This window comes from Meleagris gallopavo, chromosome 4, assembly GCF_905368555.1.
Source record: "Meleagris gallopavo chromosome 4, MGAL_WU_HG_1.1, whole genome shotgun sequence".
NCBI classification, from domain to species: Eukaryota; Metazoa; Chordata; class Aves; order Galliformes; family Phasianidae; genus Meleagris; species Meleagris gallopavo.
The window spans coordinates 65,241,815-65,254,365 of record NC_139407.1 but is presented as its reverse complement, the minus strand read 5'-3'; the positions used below and the strand labels follow the sequence as shown (position 1 = coordinate 65,254,365).

Here is a 12,551-nt window from a genome sequence, read left to right as displayed (position 1 = left end):
GCACAGCCCTATCCATTCCTGTCTTTGTCCCATGGTGTGGGACATCTTGTGCTCCCAGTGGTCCGGATCCATGATGATCTCTTCTCTTTAGTGATCTCTGTGTGAAGCCCATCGTTTCTTTTTTTGTTGTTTTTTTAATCCACAATGCAGCACGGTATTGCTGGCTCTCTGATTATGCTTTGTGTCTGACAGGCTGCTACTTAGATGTTTCTCATCGGCTAAGAAGCTGCAAGCTGAGCACAGCCACATATCTTCCTTATCTCTGATCCCCTGACCCCTTTCCCCTTTCTATCTTAAATAGCAATCTTAGCCAAGTACAAGCTTCTCTCTCTCCCTCCTCCTGCTCCCCTCCACTGCTCTGTTTTGTTTTGAAGCCACGGTTGTGCTAATGTTGGCACAAACCTGTGCCAGTTCATTTTACAAGCCGAGGAGCTGTCAGTGTCCCAAGTACCCTGAGCCTGCCCAGCTGGCTCACTTGGGTGTTTTCTCTCTCTGAGTAGAGTCTATTTTTGATGCTCTCTGAGCAGACAGAGCATTAGATAGCTGGGCTTATTACCCCTGCTAGGTGCTCAGCACAGATCTTTTCCCTACCCCGAGCAGCCTGCGTCCCCTCTAAAGAGCATAATCTCATTTGGAGCTCTGTAATCCTGTCCTCATTAGTTGGTCATCTGTCACACACCATGACTTCAAGTGGGTCAGTGCTAAGTGATGGGATTAGATGACCAAGCATTAAATCTTGCTGCTCTTTGCATGTTTTTTGTTCCAGTTAGTTCAGCCATTCCCACTCCAAGGAGCCCTGGACACTGATCACCTCTTTTCTTGCTCAACTTGTAGCAGCAGAAGAGAAGCAGAAAAGGAGACTGATCTGGGTCTGAGTGGCTCTCCTTCCCTCTGCTGTCACTGCAGAAACAGGGCAGCAGCAGGGCTGTTATGGGACACAGGCAGTGGGGCAGGTGCAAGGCTCTGGCTGGGCAGCAGAGCCATCAGATGGAGGCCTGAGCACAAACAGGCTTTTCATTGGCGGTGCTCTGGTTTCTGATGAGAGCAGCTGAGACGTGTGTGACTGCAGTGAGGAGTGGTACTGATGGCTTGGAGGCAGCACCAGCCTCTTCTGGCACACCCATAGGAGCAGTTGCTCATCTTCCACCTGTCACCCTGAGCTTTCCACCACCTGCTGCCTTCCCCTGTCCCCAGTTGCTAACTCTCCACTCCTTCCTTCCCTTCTCAGGAGCCTGCTGTGCTCTGCCTTTGCTTCCTCTGTTTCCATAGCCCTTCCATCACCAGTGTTTTACACTCTCTCCAGCTTTTAACTTCTTCCATTCTCCTTAAATCTTCCTCGTTTCCCAAATCATATTCTCTTATTCCTCATCCTGAACAAACCAATTCAGCCAAACAGGTCAGTGTCATTTTACCACAAGACAAATCCTGCTCCCAACTATTTAACCACCTCAAACTGCAGTCTCAACTCTGCTCTTCAGAGCAGAGCTGCAGAAAACATCCTGCAGCCATCAGGCCATCACAAGTCCAAGATTTCTAATAACACACCTCCCTTGGTCTTCTGTTTGCACAGCAGCTGATGCTGTTCCTGTTGTGTGCCCCTTGGTGCAGCCTGCCTTCAGGAAAAGGGAGTGGGGGGCACAGCACACTGCTGGCAGTGGGCACAGAGCCTTGGCAGGAGATGATAAACGAGATGGAAGGTGCAGGCATGCATGACTGGTGTCGATGAAAAGACATTTGTGCCTAATAAGTATGAGAAACGGTCCAGGAGCCTTTCATGCGTAGTGAAATATGGCTTGCAGTGCTGCCAGAGCTAGCAGTCGTTCTGGATATCTGTTAAAAAGGCCAGACATGCAGATGAAGGTGGGAAGCATTCAGTACTCACATCCACCTCTTTAACTGCTGCATCAGCAGTTCCCAAACCGCTTCAGCTCAAAACCACCTGACAGGTCTGGCAGCATCACTTCCATTCCCTCTGGGCTCATCACCCCATACAGGCTGCAGCACTGCTGGGTTAGGTTTCCTGAACCCAGGAAATTTGTTGGAAAGTCTTCCATTTTTTGCTGGATTTTGAGCCAGGAAAAGAAATGCTGAAGATCACTTAGATTTTATCCTCACTAGTCAAACAGCATCTTTTCCTTCATTTCTAGTACTTGGCTGATGTAGCCAGTGCAGCTGCCCAGAAGTCAGAAGTATTTAGCTCTCTGATTTCCCATGAAGACTGATAGCTATTAATGTTTAAAGTCCAGACTTCTGTGGAAGAAATGGTGCCTTCTGAGGCATGACAGTGGAGACCTGCACTTTTACTTGAACTGGGAAAGAGTGAGGTGGGGAGCCTCCTTTCCTAAAAAAGGAAGGATAAAGGATCTTTGTAATGACAACATTGTAGATAAAGAGTTTCTTTGTTTATCAAAATGCATCATAGGACAGTCTGTCCAGTCTGTTTAGTTCCATATCTGTAACAGCCATACATAATGTGTACCCCGTTCTTTTATATGGCCAGGAACTTCACAAATCAGGAGAGGATCTGTTGTTGTTATCTCAGAAGGGCTGAGCACATTCCTTATGAACACAGCATTCTTTAAATGATCTTCACTTCGGATCCAAAACCAGCGATCTCTTGGTTGAGCTATATGATCCCTACAAAGGCTTTCTTGAAACATATGTTACCACTAATCACTATTTCATTAATCGTATCTGTTGTGGTGTAATGCATTTTTTCACTCTGAAGATTCAAAAAACTGATTTCCCCCCAAATCAACAAAACACAATCCCTGCTGCAGAGGTACAATCCAAGCAGCTGGTTCCGGTTTTTTCATCTCTTTGGCTCTTGCATTAATGTCTCAAGGAGCAGACAATAGCCAGTGAATGCACAGGACAGCAGAACCAAACAATAAATGTACCGAGAGGCTGGGCTGGGAGACACAATTTCATACTGTTCCCAAGAGAGGAAATGGACTGCACAAACAAAAAGGGTGGATGAAATTAAGTTTCCACCATCAATGTTAATGTCAACTGATTTCCCTTTGAGTCTTCTGTACTGTTTGACCTCTCCAAACTGTGTAGCTCTTCCCAGGAAGCCATGGCACGCAAGCCATAAAGATATTGTTTGTATGATAGCTGCATTCGTGTGGCTTGACAATGGCAGAAGCAACTGCTCCCTTCATTCTGGCCTCTGCTTAGCCCGCAGAGCCAATGGTTTTGCTCTTTTCAGGGCCTTCTGCAGGCAGGCCCTGTGAGCTTCTTCATGCAAACCTGCTTGTTGGTGTAATTCCCCAGTGTTACCCCACTTCTCAGAAAAGCTGGTAATCACTAGGATTAAAATGACTCCTGAGCATCCCTGACCTAATCCTGTGCCTAAACTAGTCATAAGTTAGTCAGGTAGTGCAGTCTGTTCTTAATGACTGTCAGTCTGTATTACAGAGGTGGTCAGACACTGGGGGTCTCTCCGGTGGGATGAACCTGTGAAGTGCAAAGAGTGACAGCCTGTTGTGTTGATAATTTGCTTAACTCTTTAAACACACTTGCTAGGTAACACCCTGTCAGCTGGGGTTATGGAGTGTTTTCTCCATCTCTCTGGGAGAGCTGAGGAAGGGAGAATCTACATTCAAAGTTGTAGTTCACAGGTGGGTGCCCATGCTTTTTATGTGTGTGTGAGTCCTTGTACAATAGTGCCCAGTGCCATGCTCATGTCTCACCTTGATTACTTATGCTTCAAACCGACCTTATTCTCAAAGCTTTTATGTTTGTTGCCACATTGGCTCTTTTTTTCCCTTGCTAGGTCTCTCAACTACTTCATTTACACTTGTATTTGGACCAGAAAAAAGGGCAGGTAATCTGCTGAATGCTTCTGCTTACACCTAACTAATATCTGCCTCCCTGTAAAAGACTAGTTTGAACTGTTTTCAGCTGAGATTGGCCTCAGGACAGATGCTGTTTGCTCTGCTTCCAATAGGAAGATCCTACGTGCTGAGCTTTAAAAGCCTCTCCTTGATCTCACCAGCAAAATGCCTTCCAAGTCCTCTGCTGGCAGTTAGAAACTCCAGCAGTCAGGCAGGGAGCTCTGAATGCAGAAAAACCATCTAACCCAATTGTTGCTACTGTATTGGCCAAGCTGCCGTGTCTTTGTTTTTTTCACTAATGGACAAAGAGAGCCTCGTTCCCACTGCTGTGATCCCATTAGAATGGTTGGGCTTGCAGTGGAGCTAGAGAGACCAGGACTTGGCTCAAAGGTGAAGATGGATTTCTGCAAGCATTTTCTGACAGATGTGGCTGGGGAAGTCCTGCTGACACTGTAGCAATAACTGATGCCCTAGGAGTATGCACTACCCCTTGTAGCAAGTATCTGCAGGATGGCAGCTGTAATATGCATGCAGACATGTCTGCTACTGTGTAACAGAGTTACAGCAAAGAGAGAGGAGAAAATTAACAGGTCTAGTATTGTGCTGGAAGTGTGGTGAGTGTGACTTAGTGTTCCCTTGCCTGTCCATTAACTACTGATCCTAAAATGCAAAAGGCCAGAAGGTGCCATCCTGCATTAACAGAAAGCTTCTCTTACACAACTTGGCAGTTTTTGATTCCTGATTTGTGTCACGTCACCGTGCTGTTACAGTTTCAGCTGCAAAATGGAGTTTCTAGTTATTAAAGATGTTCTGAAGCCTAAATAATGTCTACAGAATTCTTTCAGATTGTTTTACTGAAGATATGATGAAATCCAGATGCTGTTATTTGTTTATATTTCGATTATACTTAATGAGACTTTGTTATATATATTGCAGATTTTAAGATTATGTTCCTAACTTTATTTTCCTAGAGACTGTATAAAACCACCTACATATGTGGAAGAATTTTTATGAATGATTCCATTGTATGCAGACTCAATTTTTTCAAACTCTTAAGTCCACCTCCCTTTTAAAACTTGTATTTCCAGTGTGAATGCAGAGATGAACTCTGGAGAGGCAAAATAATTTTGTTGCATTGCCTTTTAGAGTATCTGTCATGATATTGACTCCAGATTTTGGAAAGGACCAAAATTTCTGATCCTTCCAGGCTATATTGGTTGGGTGAATGTTTGTGGCTTGGGCTGTTAGCACTGGGTTGATGTTCTTTACTAGGAGGTGATGTTACCATGTGCTTTTTAGTGTTTGTCTTCTGTCCTGTTAGTGCCACTGAGCCCTGTTCCAGTCTGGCATTTCTCTGCTCCTTCCCCGAGAAAACAAATGATGAGAGGCATACATTAGGTCCTTGTTTTAAAGCTTTTAGATCATTCTGTGCCATTATATCATAGGTTGCAGTGCAAAAAATAAAATAAAATTAGCATATCTGCTTAATTTTCAATGCAAAAGAGTGCATTAGTGTCATCTTCCCTGCCAGGTTGGTCTGACACATGAATCTCATCTCTAATCTGACTCACATCCACATACAGAAATCACTCTGTGGAATGAAATGCTATTTGGGTTAGCTGGCTGAGCAAAGCAGCTGGGAGGAGGTTAAAAGCTTGAGTTCTGCTGACATTTGAGCTGGTGGTGCAAGAGAAATACAGCACTCGTGGTACAGCAGCTTATCAATTGCTAAGCCCTCAGCTTTGCTTGTCCAGTCATTCTGCAACAGTGAAATATTAGCTAGTGATCTGATTGCTCATAACTAGCTCTTGCTAGGGAGCTGTCTGCTGTAGTCAGACTCGGGTAGAATGTCTTGTGTTCCCTTTAATCAGCACCGACAACTGGGTGGTAGCGCAGGATTGATGAGCCGTAGAATGGTTTGGGTTGGAAGGGACCTCAAGGATCATCGAGTTCCAACCCCCATCACCTGCTCACATCCAGTTTTTCTGCCATCTACACCCCCAAGTCCCTCTCTGCAGTACTGCTCTCAGCCCATTCATCCCCCTGCTCTGTGCTGATGTTTGAGATTGCTTTGATCATGGTGCCAACAGAGCATGCATAGAGAGATGTTAAGACACCAAATGTTCAGTAAACCGAGGAGAAAAACCCTACTGTGGCTTCCTGGCTGGCTCCACCAGGTGACTGCCCTACAAAGGACAGCTCAGTTTTACTGTACTTAATGATGTGTGTTTCTACTGATGATGTTTCAGAGCAACACTGAAGGAGTTATCACCATGTGCTCTTTGGTTCTTGCGGATGCAGAAAAGTGCTGTAGTCTGGGATGAGCAGCCCGTCTGTGGCTGAACTGATATGTGTTGGAAGTCTGAATCCTGGGAGGGCTTTTCAGCCTACAGCTTTTTATACAAGAAAAGTTGGGATATTTCTGATCCAGCATTTTCCTTGAATGTAGAGACTGAAAGTTGCCACGGCAACTTTGGTTATAAGCACTTTGTGCTGTATCTAACTACAGTGCCTAAAAGTAAGTTGCTAAGGAATTTATATGGGGTGGAAGCACTGATTTCCCATTACTCTGCTTGTGAAATTTCTGAAGTGATGCTGGTAACTCAGTACATCAGCGTGTCAATGCCATTTCACTAAGGGACAGGCACGGAATGTTTTTGTCTCTTGACTGAGAGCTAGTCTGAAAAGCAGTACAAATGGAAGGAGTTTATTTCTTCCGTAAGCTGCATGAAAAAAGCACAGGAATAATTATTTGCTTTAAGAATAACTTTTTATTACATCCAAATTTCAAATGTTCTGTCCTCTGAAAATTCTCTGTGTGACTGAGAACTGCTGGATGAATATCATCATAGAGGATTAACTTCAAAAGGGAGTTATTTTGATGTAGAACATTTAATTGCAGTCTGAAACAAGAACCTAAGATATTAGTGAAGAAAAGTACCTACCAGAAAGTTCCTACATCCTCCTCCTCCTTCAGATGTGGCCAAGGCTGCTCCAAGTTCAAATGACTGCGTTGAAGAATCAGAGATGCTCTCCATCACATTTTCAAATGATCGCATTTTGTGCACAGAACCACTGTAAACGGAAGAGCAAAGACAGTAAAGTGATGCTTTTAACACTCATTTACATCCTCTCTAGGTTACTGGAGCAGGCAATTTTTTTCTTTCCCTATTGTCCTAATGGTCAAACTTTCATTCAATTTCATTTCATTCAATGAGCTGGGGAGAAGGAATGTTTGAAACGCACTGTCTGATCTAACTTCTGTGTATGTTATTTGCTTGCTTGTTTAACTAGGGACAGGGGGCCCTGTCTGAGAGACTAAGGAGCTTTAGCATGCAGGATCTCTCAACAATTCGTGGTGACAGCAGCAGCACTGTTCCTCCTTCGGTCACTGTACGAACAAGTAGCAAACAGAGCCAGCCAAAAACATCCAGAAGTGCATCGGAAGGCACTGGCAGCTCAGGTAAGTGTCAGCGTTATTTTCAGTGTTGTGTTGTCTGGAATATCACACAGCTTAATGAAGTCATGCAGTTGGCAGGAATATATAGAAACAGACATTGCAGGCAGCACATACCAGAACTCACAGGACACAGACACACTGTTGAGTCTCTTGGCACTTAAAGAGAGAGAACAATATTGTTTGATGGTTACTATTCCTGACTGGTACCAAGGACTGGACTTGCGCATTCAGGAAGCCAGTATCAGTCTTCACTAACTGAAAAGTTGGGTTCTAGGGCTGAAATCAGTGGTAGGTTTTCAATGAGAGGCACTAATGGAAGTGCCAAAATCAGAGATAAGGATGTATAGTAGTGGGCAAGGGTCACTGTTATTATCAAAGCCCCCATTTGGTGATACAGCTTCTCACTTATGCTGTGCAAATGTTTTTCTGAACTATACAATAGCTGGTACTTGACAGATGCAGTTAAAGAACTGCATCACTGCTGAAGCCTACTGAGAAATAAAACCTGTAAAGAGAACTCCTAGAAGCAGAGACCGAGGTCTGATAGCTGTTTGTGAAGGATGTCTGGGTAAGCACTGTTGTGGAAAGCAAGTGTCTCTGAAAAGCAGAGGTTTGTTTTTAAAAATATGAAAGAACAAAGGGAAGAAAAAACATGGTGGGAATGAAATCCATTCCTGTATACACTGTTAACAAATTTTGCTTTCATTTGTGGCAAGTGATCTGAAGATAGTGTTCATGCCCAGTATAGAAAACTCTTATTCAAACATAAATAAATAAAACCTTGCAAACCTTCCACCCATTCCATCTTACTTATTTCATTGAGGTCCTCATCCTGCTTGTTGCAGGGCCCTTCTCCCCCCACAGCCAATGCAGACAGGCATCACTAAGGGGCTTTTGCACTCACTTTAAATCAAATTAAGTAAAATTAAAGATCCTGATCTCTACAATCCTTGTGCTGTTTTGTATGGGCACAGTTATGTATGTAGTCAGAAAGACTAGAGGGGCAAACTGACTCAAAACTAGTGTGTGTGTATGCAGATAGAAGAGTAGGATCTATCAGCCTGTATGAGGTCCTGAGATCTGCACACCAAGCCTAGGCATAGTCTCATTGCTTCACCTTCTGTGTTTGCTTAGATGGAATTTTGCATAAAAGCAAGGGGAAGAATATGCTGCCCATTAGTATGCTGTATGTACGTATAATATATTATATATGGGCATGTGCATAGACAGTTGCTACCAAACAGCTGACATACAGCTCTTTTTCCTGTCCCAAAGCCCTGAGATAACACAAATGTCCATGTCAGCAATCCCCACTGTCTCACAGAAACATTAGACTTTTCTTTACATTCCTGTTTTAGAGATAATGGGACTAAGTTGATCTGACATCAGAGAGTCAGCAAAAATACCCCTGCCTGTTTGAACTGAGGATGACTGCTTTCTTGAAAAGATCCCAGAAGCCACCAGCCATGAGAAAGCCTGACAGCAGTAGCTGGGATGCTTGCACAGCTTTAGAAAAGTTAACAGAGAGCCTGGCTAGGACTGCAAACACTTTCTGCAGTAGAAATCCTGCTTTATGGAGGCTTGTAGGAAAGGCTTGAAGGAACAGGTCTTGCATATGCAAGAGAGGCAATGTGGTGATCAGGGGGAATCACAGCAACTGAATTCAGACCCTGCTTTATTGCAAAATGCCTGTGTGACCTGGAGTGTCCTCAGTGTGTCTGTAAACCAGGACAAAGTGTACTTTCCATAGACAAGTCCTGAAAGCCACATGTGATAGAAGATTCTCATGTATTTTAGGGTGAAGACCTTAGAAGATTTCTTATGTACACCTTACATTAGTGACTAGAACATGTAAAATACCTGATCAGTGCCGCAGTCCTGTCTGCAGATCCATCCCAATCTTTCAAGGTTTCTCAGTTGGTATTTGTTAGGTAGTTCTCCTTCTTGTCACTACCTCTGAGAAGTTTCTGGACAACCAAAGTGCCCTTTTTATTTTTTTCTGTTCTTCTATTCGGTCTCCTTCCTTCTCCAATCCAGGCATCTGAGGCACTGCATGTGGGTGTGCTGTGATTTAGTTAACTTGATTTGGGTGTTATTCCCATAGCCCTTCTTCTGCCATTCATTCATCCTGGAGTTTCCCTGCTCATTACTTACCCTCATCCTCCATTCATTCTGATTAATTACAGCTCTGTGCAAGTGCAGCTTTCAGTGTCAGTGTCCACATTTTAAAATAGTAACTACAGCAGGGACAGTAACCTGAAGTGTTATATTGTGCCTGGGTGCTTTGGGATGTGCTGATGTGCTAATGGGGTTTGCTTGAGGAAGGAGGCATTGCTAGGCCAAAGCCAGCCTAGGATGGGGAAGCCAAGCACTGCTGGAGCCACTGTTACTCTTTACTTTGACCTTGACATCCCCATGCCTAGGAGCATGTGTGAGCATCAGTTTTAAGGGACATCCACAGTCACTGTTGAAGGAATACCCACACACCCAGATTGCCCATGGGAGGGTTTTTATAGTGTCTGCTGAAAGCTCCCTTTATTTCTCTCAGATGGCCATCAGGGATTCCCAAAAGCTGCACGATTTGCTTTCCATCTAGCACAGGCTCTTTATTTTCTCTGTATGCCAAACAGTGGTGTCAAGGAGAGAAGAGGAGCCTTATGATAACATGATGTGAAGTGCTGCCCTCAGGACGTGGAACAGACTTGCTGAAGCCACTCAAGCTGTCTGGTAGTAAACAGCTGTGGGTGGGAAGAAATCCTGAAAATAGTGTAGCTGTGCTCCAAATGCAGCCAAACCACCCAGAGAAAATCAGAAGTAATTTGCTCATGCTGTCTGTGATCTCTCTAGTTTTCACAACAGAACCTGCTGACATATGGGGAGCTGCCCTGCTGCTCCTGTTCTCAGGTTGTGGCAGCCCCAGAGCTGTGAGACTGTGGATAATGGGTCAGTGTCCTGGGAAATTACTGCTGTTGTTTGCCCTCCAAAGTAACTTAAGACACTTTGGAGAGATATAGCAGGAAGCCAAGAGGTGAGGAATTGGAAAGTCCTCAAGTCAGCTTTGCTGCTGAACAAACGGTACCTGGAAGGACAGCCTCACTTAGAACAGTGTGGCAAAGACAAGATTTGGGTCCTTACGTCTAGATTACAATTTGGGTGAATCCCATTCCTTGAGCATTGAAAACACAGCCAGATCTGGTGTGGAACTCGGTGTTACTCATTTCCCATCCTGTTGTATGATTGTGTTTAAGAACAGATGGAATATTTAAAAGAAAGTGATTTCTACAGACAGAGATGGAGAGAGGTTTGCTGCCTTCCTTGCACAGAGACAGCTGAAACTTAGCTCTGTTGGTATGAAAACCCCCACTACCCCAGTGAGCACCAGGAGTGCTTTGGGTTCTGGTTTCACATCCCTGGGAATGCTTCCAAGCCCACCAAGACAACTTTCCTAACACCAGTGGGCTTTGGCTCTGGCCAAAAGCTGGCTGCAGCATTGTGCTGTACTCCAACTCCATTAAATAACCACTCAGCTACTTTCATTTCCATTGCTGTTATTTTTTAAGATGTGACTGGCGCTGCTTAGATTGATTTGTGACTCCCTGAATTTCCTTTTGACAGCAAGCACTGTGTGAAGAGCCTGGCATTTAGTTAGCAGTACCAAATGCAGACACAGCAAAGGTTTATTTTTGTCTGCACAACAGTGTCTTACGAGGCTATGACATAGGATATGCCAGAGTTGCCTTTGAGATAAGGGGAATGAGCCCTACTTTTTGCTGTTTCTCCCATAGTTGCAACCAGCACTCTGGTCAAGGCAGCTGTGCTAGTGCTTGAGCAATAGCTGAGATGCTCAGCGAGCCTTTGGTGCAGACAGCTGAGCCATGGGGCAGGCACCTGAGCTATTCACACCCATCCCACAGAAAGACCGTGCTCCCACACCCAATCTAAAACCACGTGTGGGCAACACAAGAGGCAAAGGCAGCTTTGCTATGACTTGTGTCTGCACAGTGTGTTACACGAAGCGTTACCACTGCTTCTGTGAAGCACATGCACACCTTTCTTCAATGCACGCCAAGGAAACGCAGTGGGCACTCTCCCTATGCATGACAGCCCAGCCACCTGTCCTCTTTATCTCATCTCTCACTTTGCTCTTAGTTCAGCATTTCTCAATTTAGCATCCTGATGATATTATAGCTCTGATGTGTATTCCAACCTGTGCTTTTCCTCGAAGCAGAACTGTCCCTTTCATTTGGGAACTGTAAATGTTGTGGCAGTTCATCATGATAAACAATTGGAAGATCCAGAACAGTGTTTTCAAGTACTTCTCAAGGCAATCCTGTTTTTCTGGCAAATGCCAAATAAACAGATGTGTCTGTATTAACAGTGTGGGGCTTTTGTACTTCTTAACCTTATATTATTGTCTTAAAAGTATCCTGGACAGTGCAGATAAAACTTATTCCCTTCCAATGGCTGGTGAGTGTGACACATGTGACTTGTGGAGTGGGATGGTGGCCACTGTGTCTCAAAGCTCAGTCCCACAGTTGATGCAAACATGTGTCGTGGTTGCTGATGTCTGCTGAAGCTCCCAGTGTGGGCAGGGGGCTGGAAGCCAACCTTTATTTTGGGTAAGCCAGTGAGACATAGTTCAGCAAGCAGCTCTGCATTGCTTGACGGGACATCAATGTCTGGAGGTGACACTGTGAGCCCAGAGTGTCCTACAGAGGCACCATACTCCCCAGACTGAATGCCCTTACTGCTTGAGCTTTCCTGAGGTGGAGGTCATTCTTAACTGGAATGATCTCAAAGCAGAAATATGCGATGTGCTTTCTGACACCCCTCTGTGAGGAGAGAGTCGGGGTTGTTTTTTAGTTTGCTTTTCCAACTTAAGCTCTGAAGGCTTAGCAGGACGGAGAAAAGGTTGGGAAGTATCAGCACTCAGCGTGTGCCAGGATAGCCCTGTCCCCACTGACCAGAAAAGCTCTAGAAACTGCCCATGTACATAAGTTGTATGGTCTCAGAGAGCAAGCCTTCAGAAAATTGAGATTGGTTACCCTCTGTGTAAAGTCAGAGGTTGAAACTATGGAAGAGTTGTCAGTGTCAGCAGTGCAGGGATAATGTTTATTAAAGAAATCACAAACAGCTCAAACCCTTTTAGCTCCAGAAACTCCTTTTATCTGGAGTCACTGGTGCCACTCTGAGGATTAAGTTGGGAAGCTCAAACTAGGAATGGTTTCTAGTTTGTTTTCTAAAGCACAAAC

At 44.5% G+C, this 12,551-nt stretch overlaps 1 protein-coding gene across 10 annotated transcripts in view; it reads left to right on the top strand.

Annotated features, from left to right (window-relative positions):
- REEP1 (receptor accessory protein 1) overlaps positions 1-12,551 on the top strand; it is a 60,335-nt gene that overhangs the window by 33,532 nt on the left and 14,252 nt on the right. For 9 of the 10 annotated variants that reach the window (XM_085223674.1, XM_085223676.1, XM_085223678.1 and 6 more), the window contains exons 6-7: positions 3,779-3,829; positions 7,134-7,302. In XM_085223674.1, coding sequence (XP_085079800.1) covers positions 3,779-3,829; positions 7,134-7,302 — 220 coding nt within the window. The remainder of the gene's footprint in view (positions 1-3,778; positions 3,830-7,133; positions 7,303-12,551) is intronic. The other variant, XM_085223675.1, reaches the window with a different exon arrangement.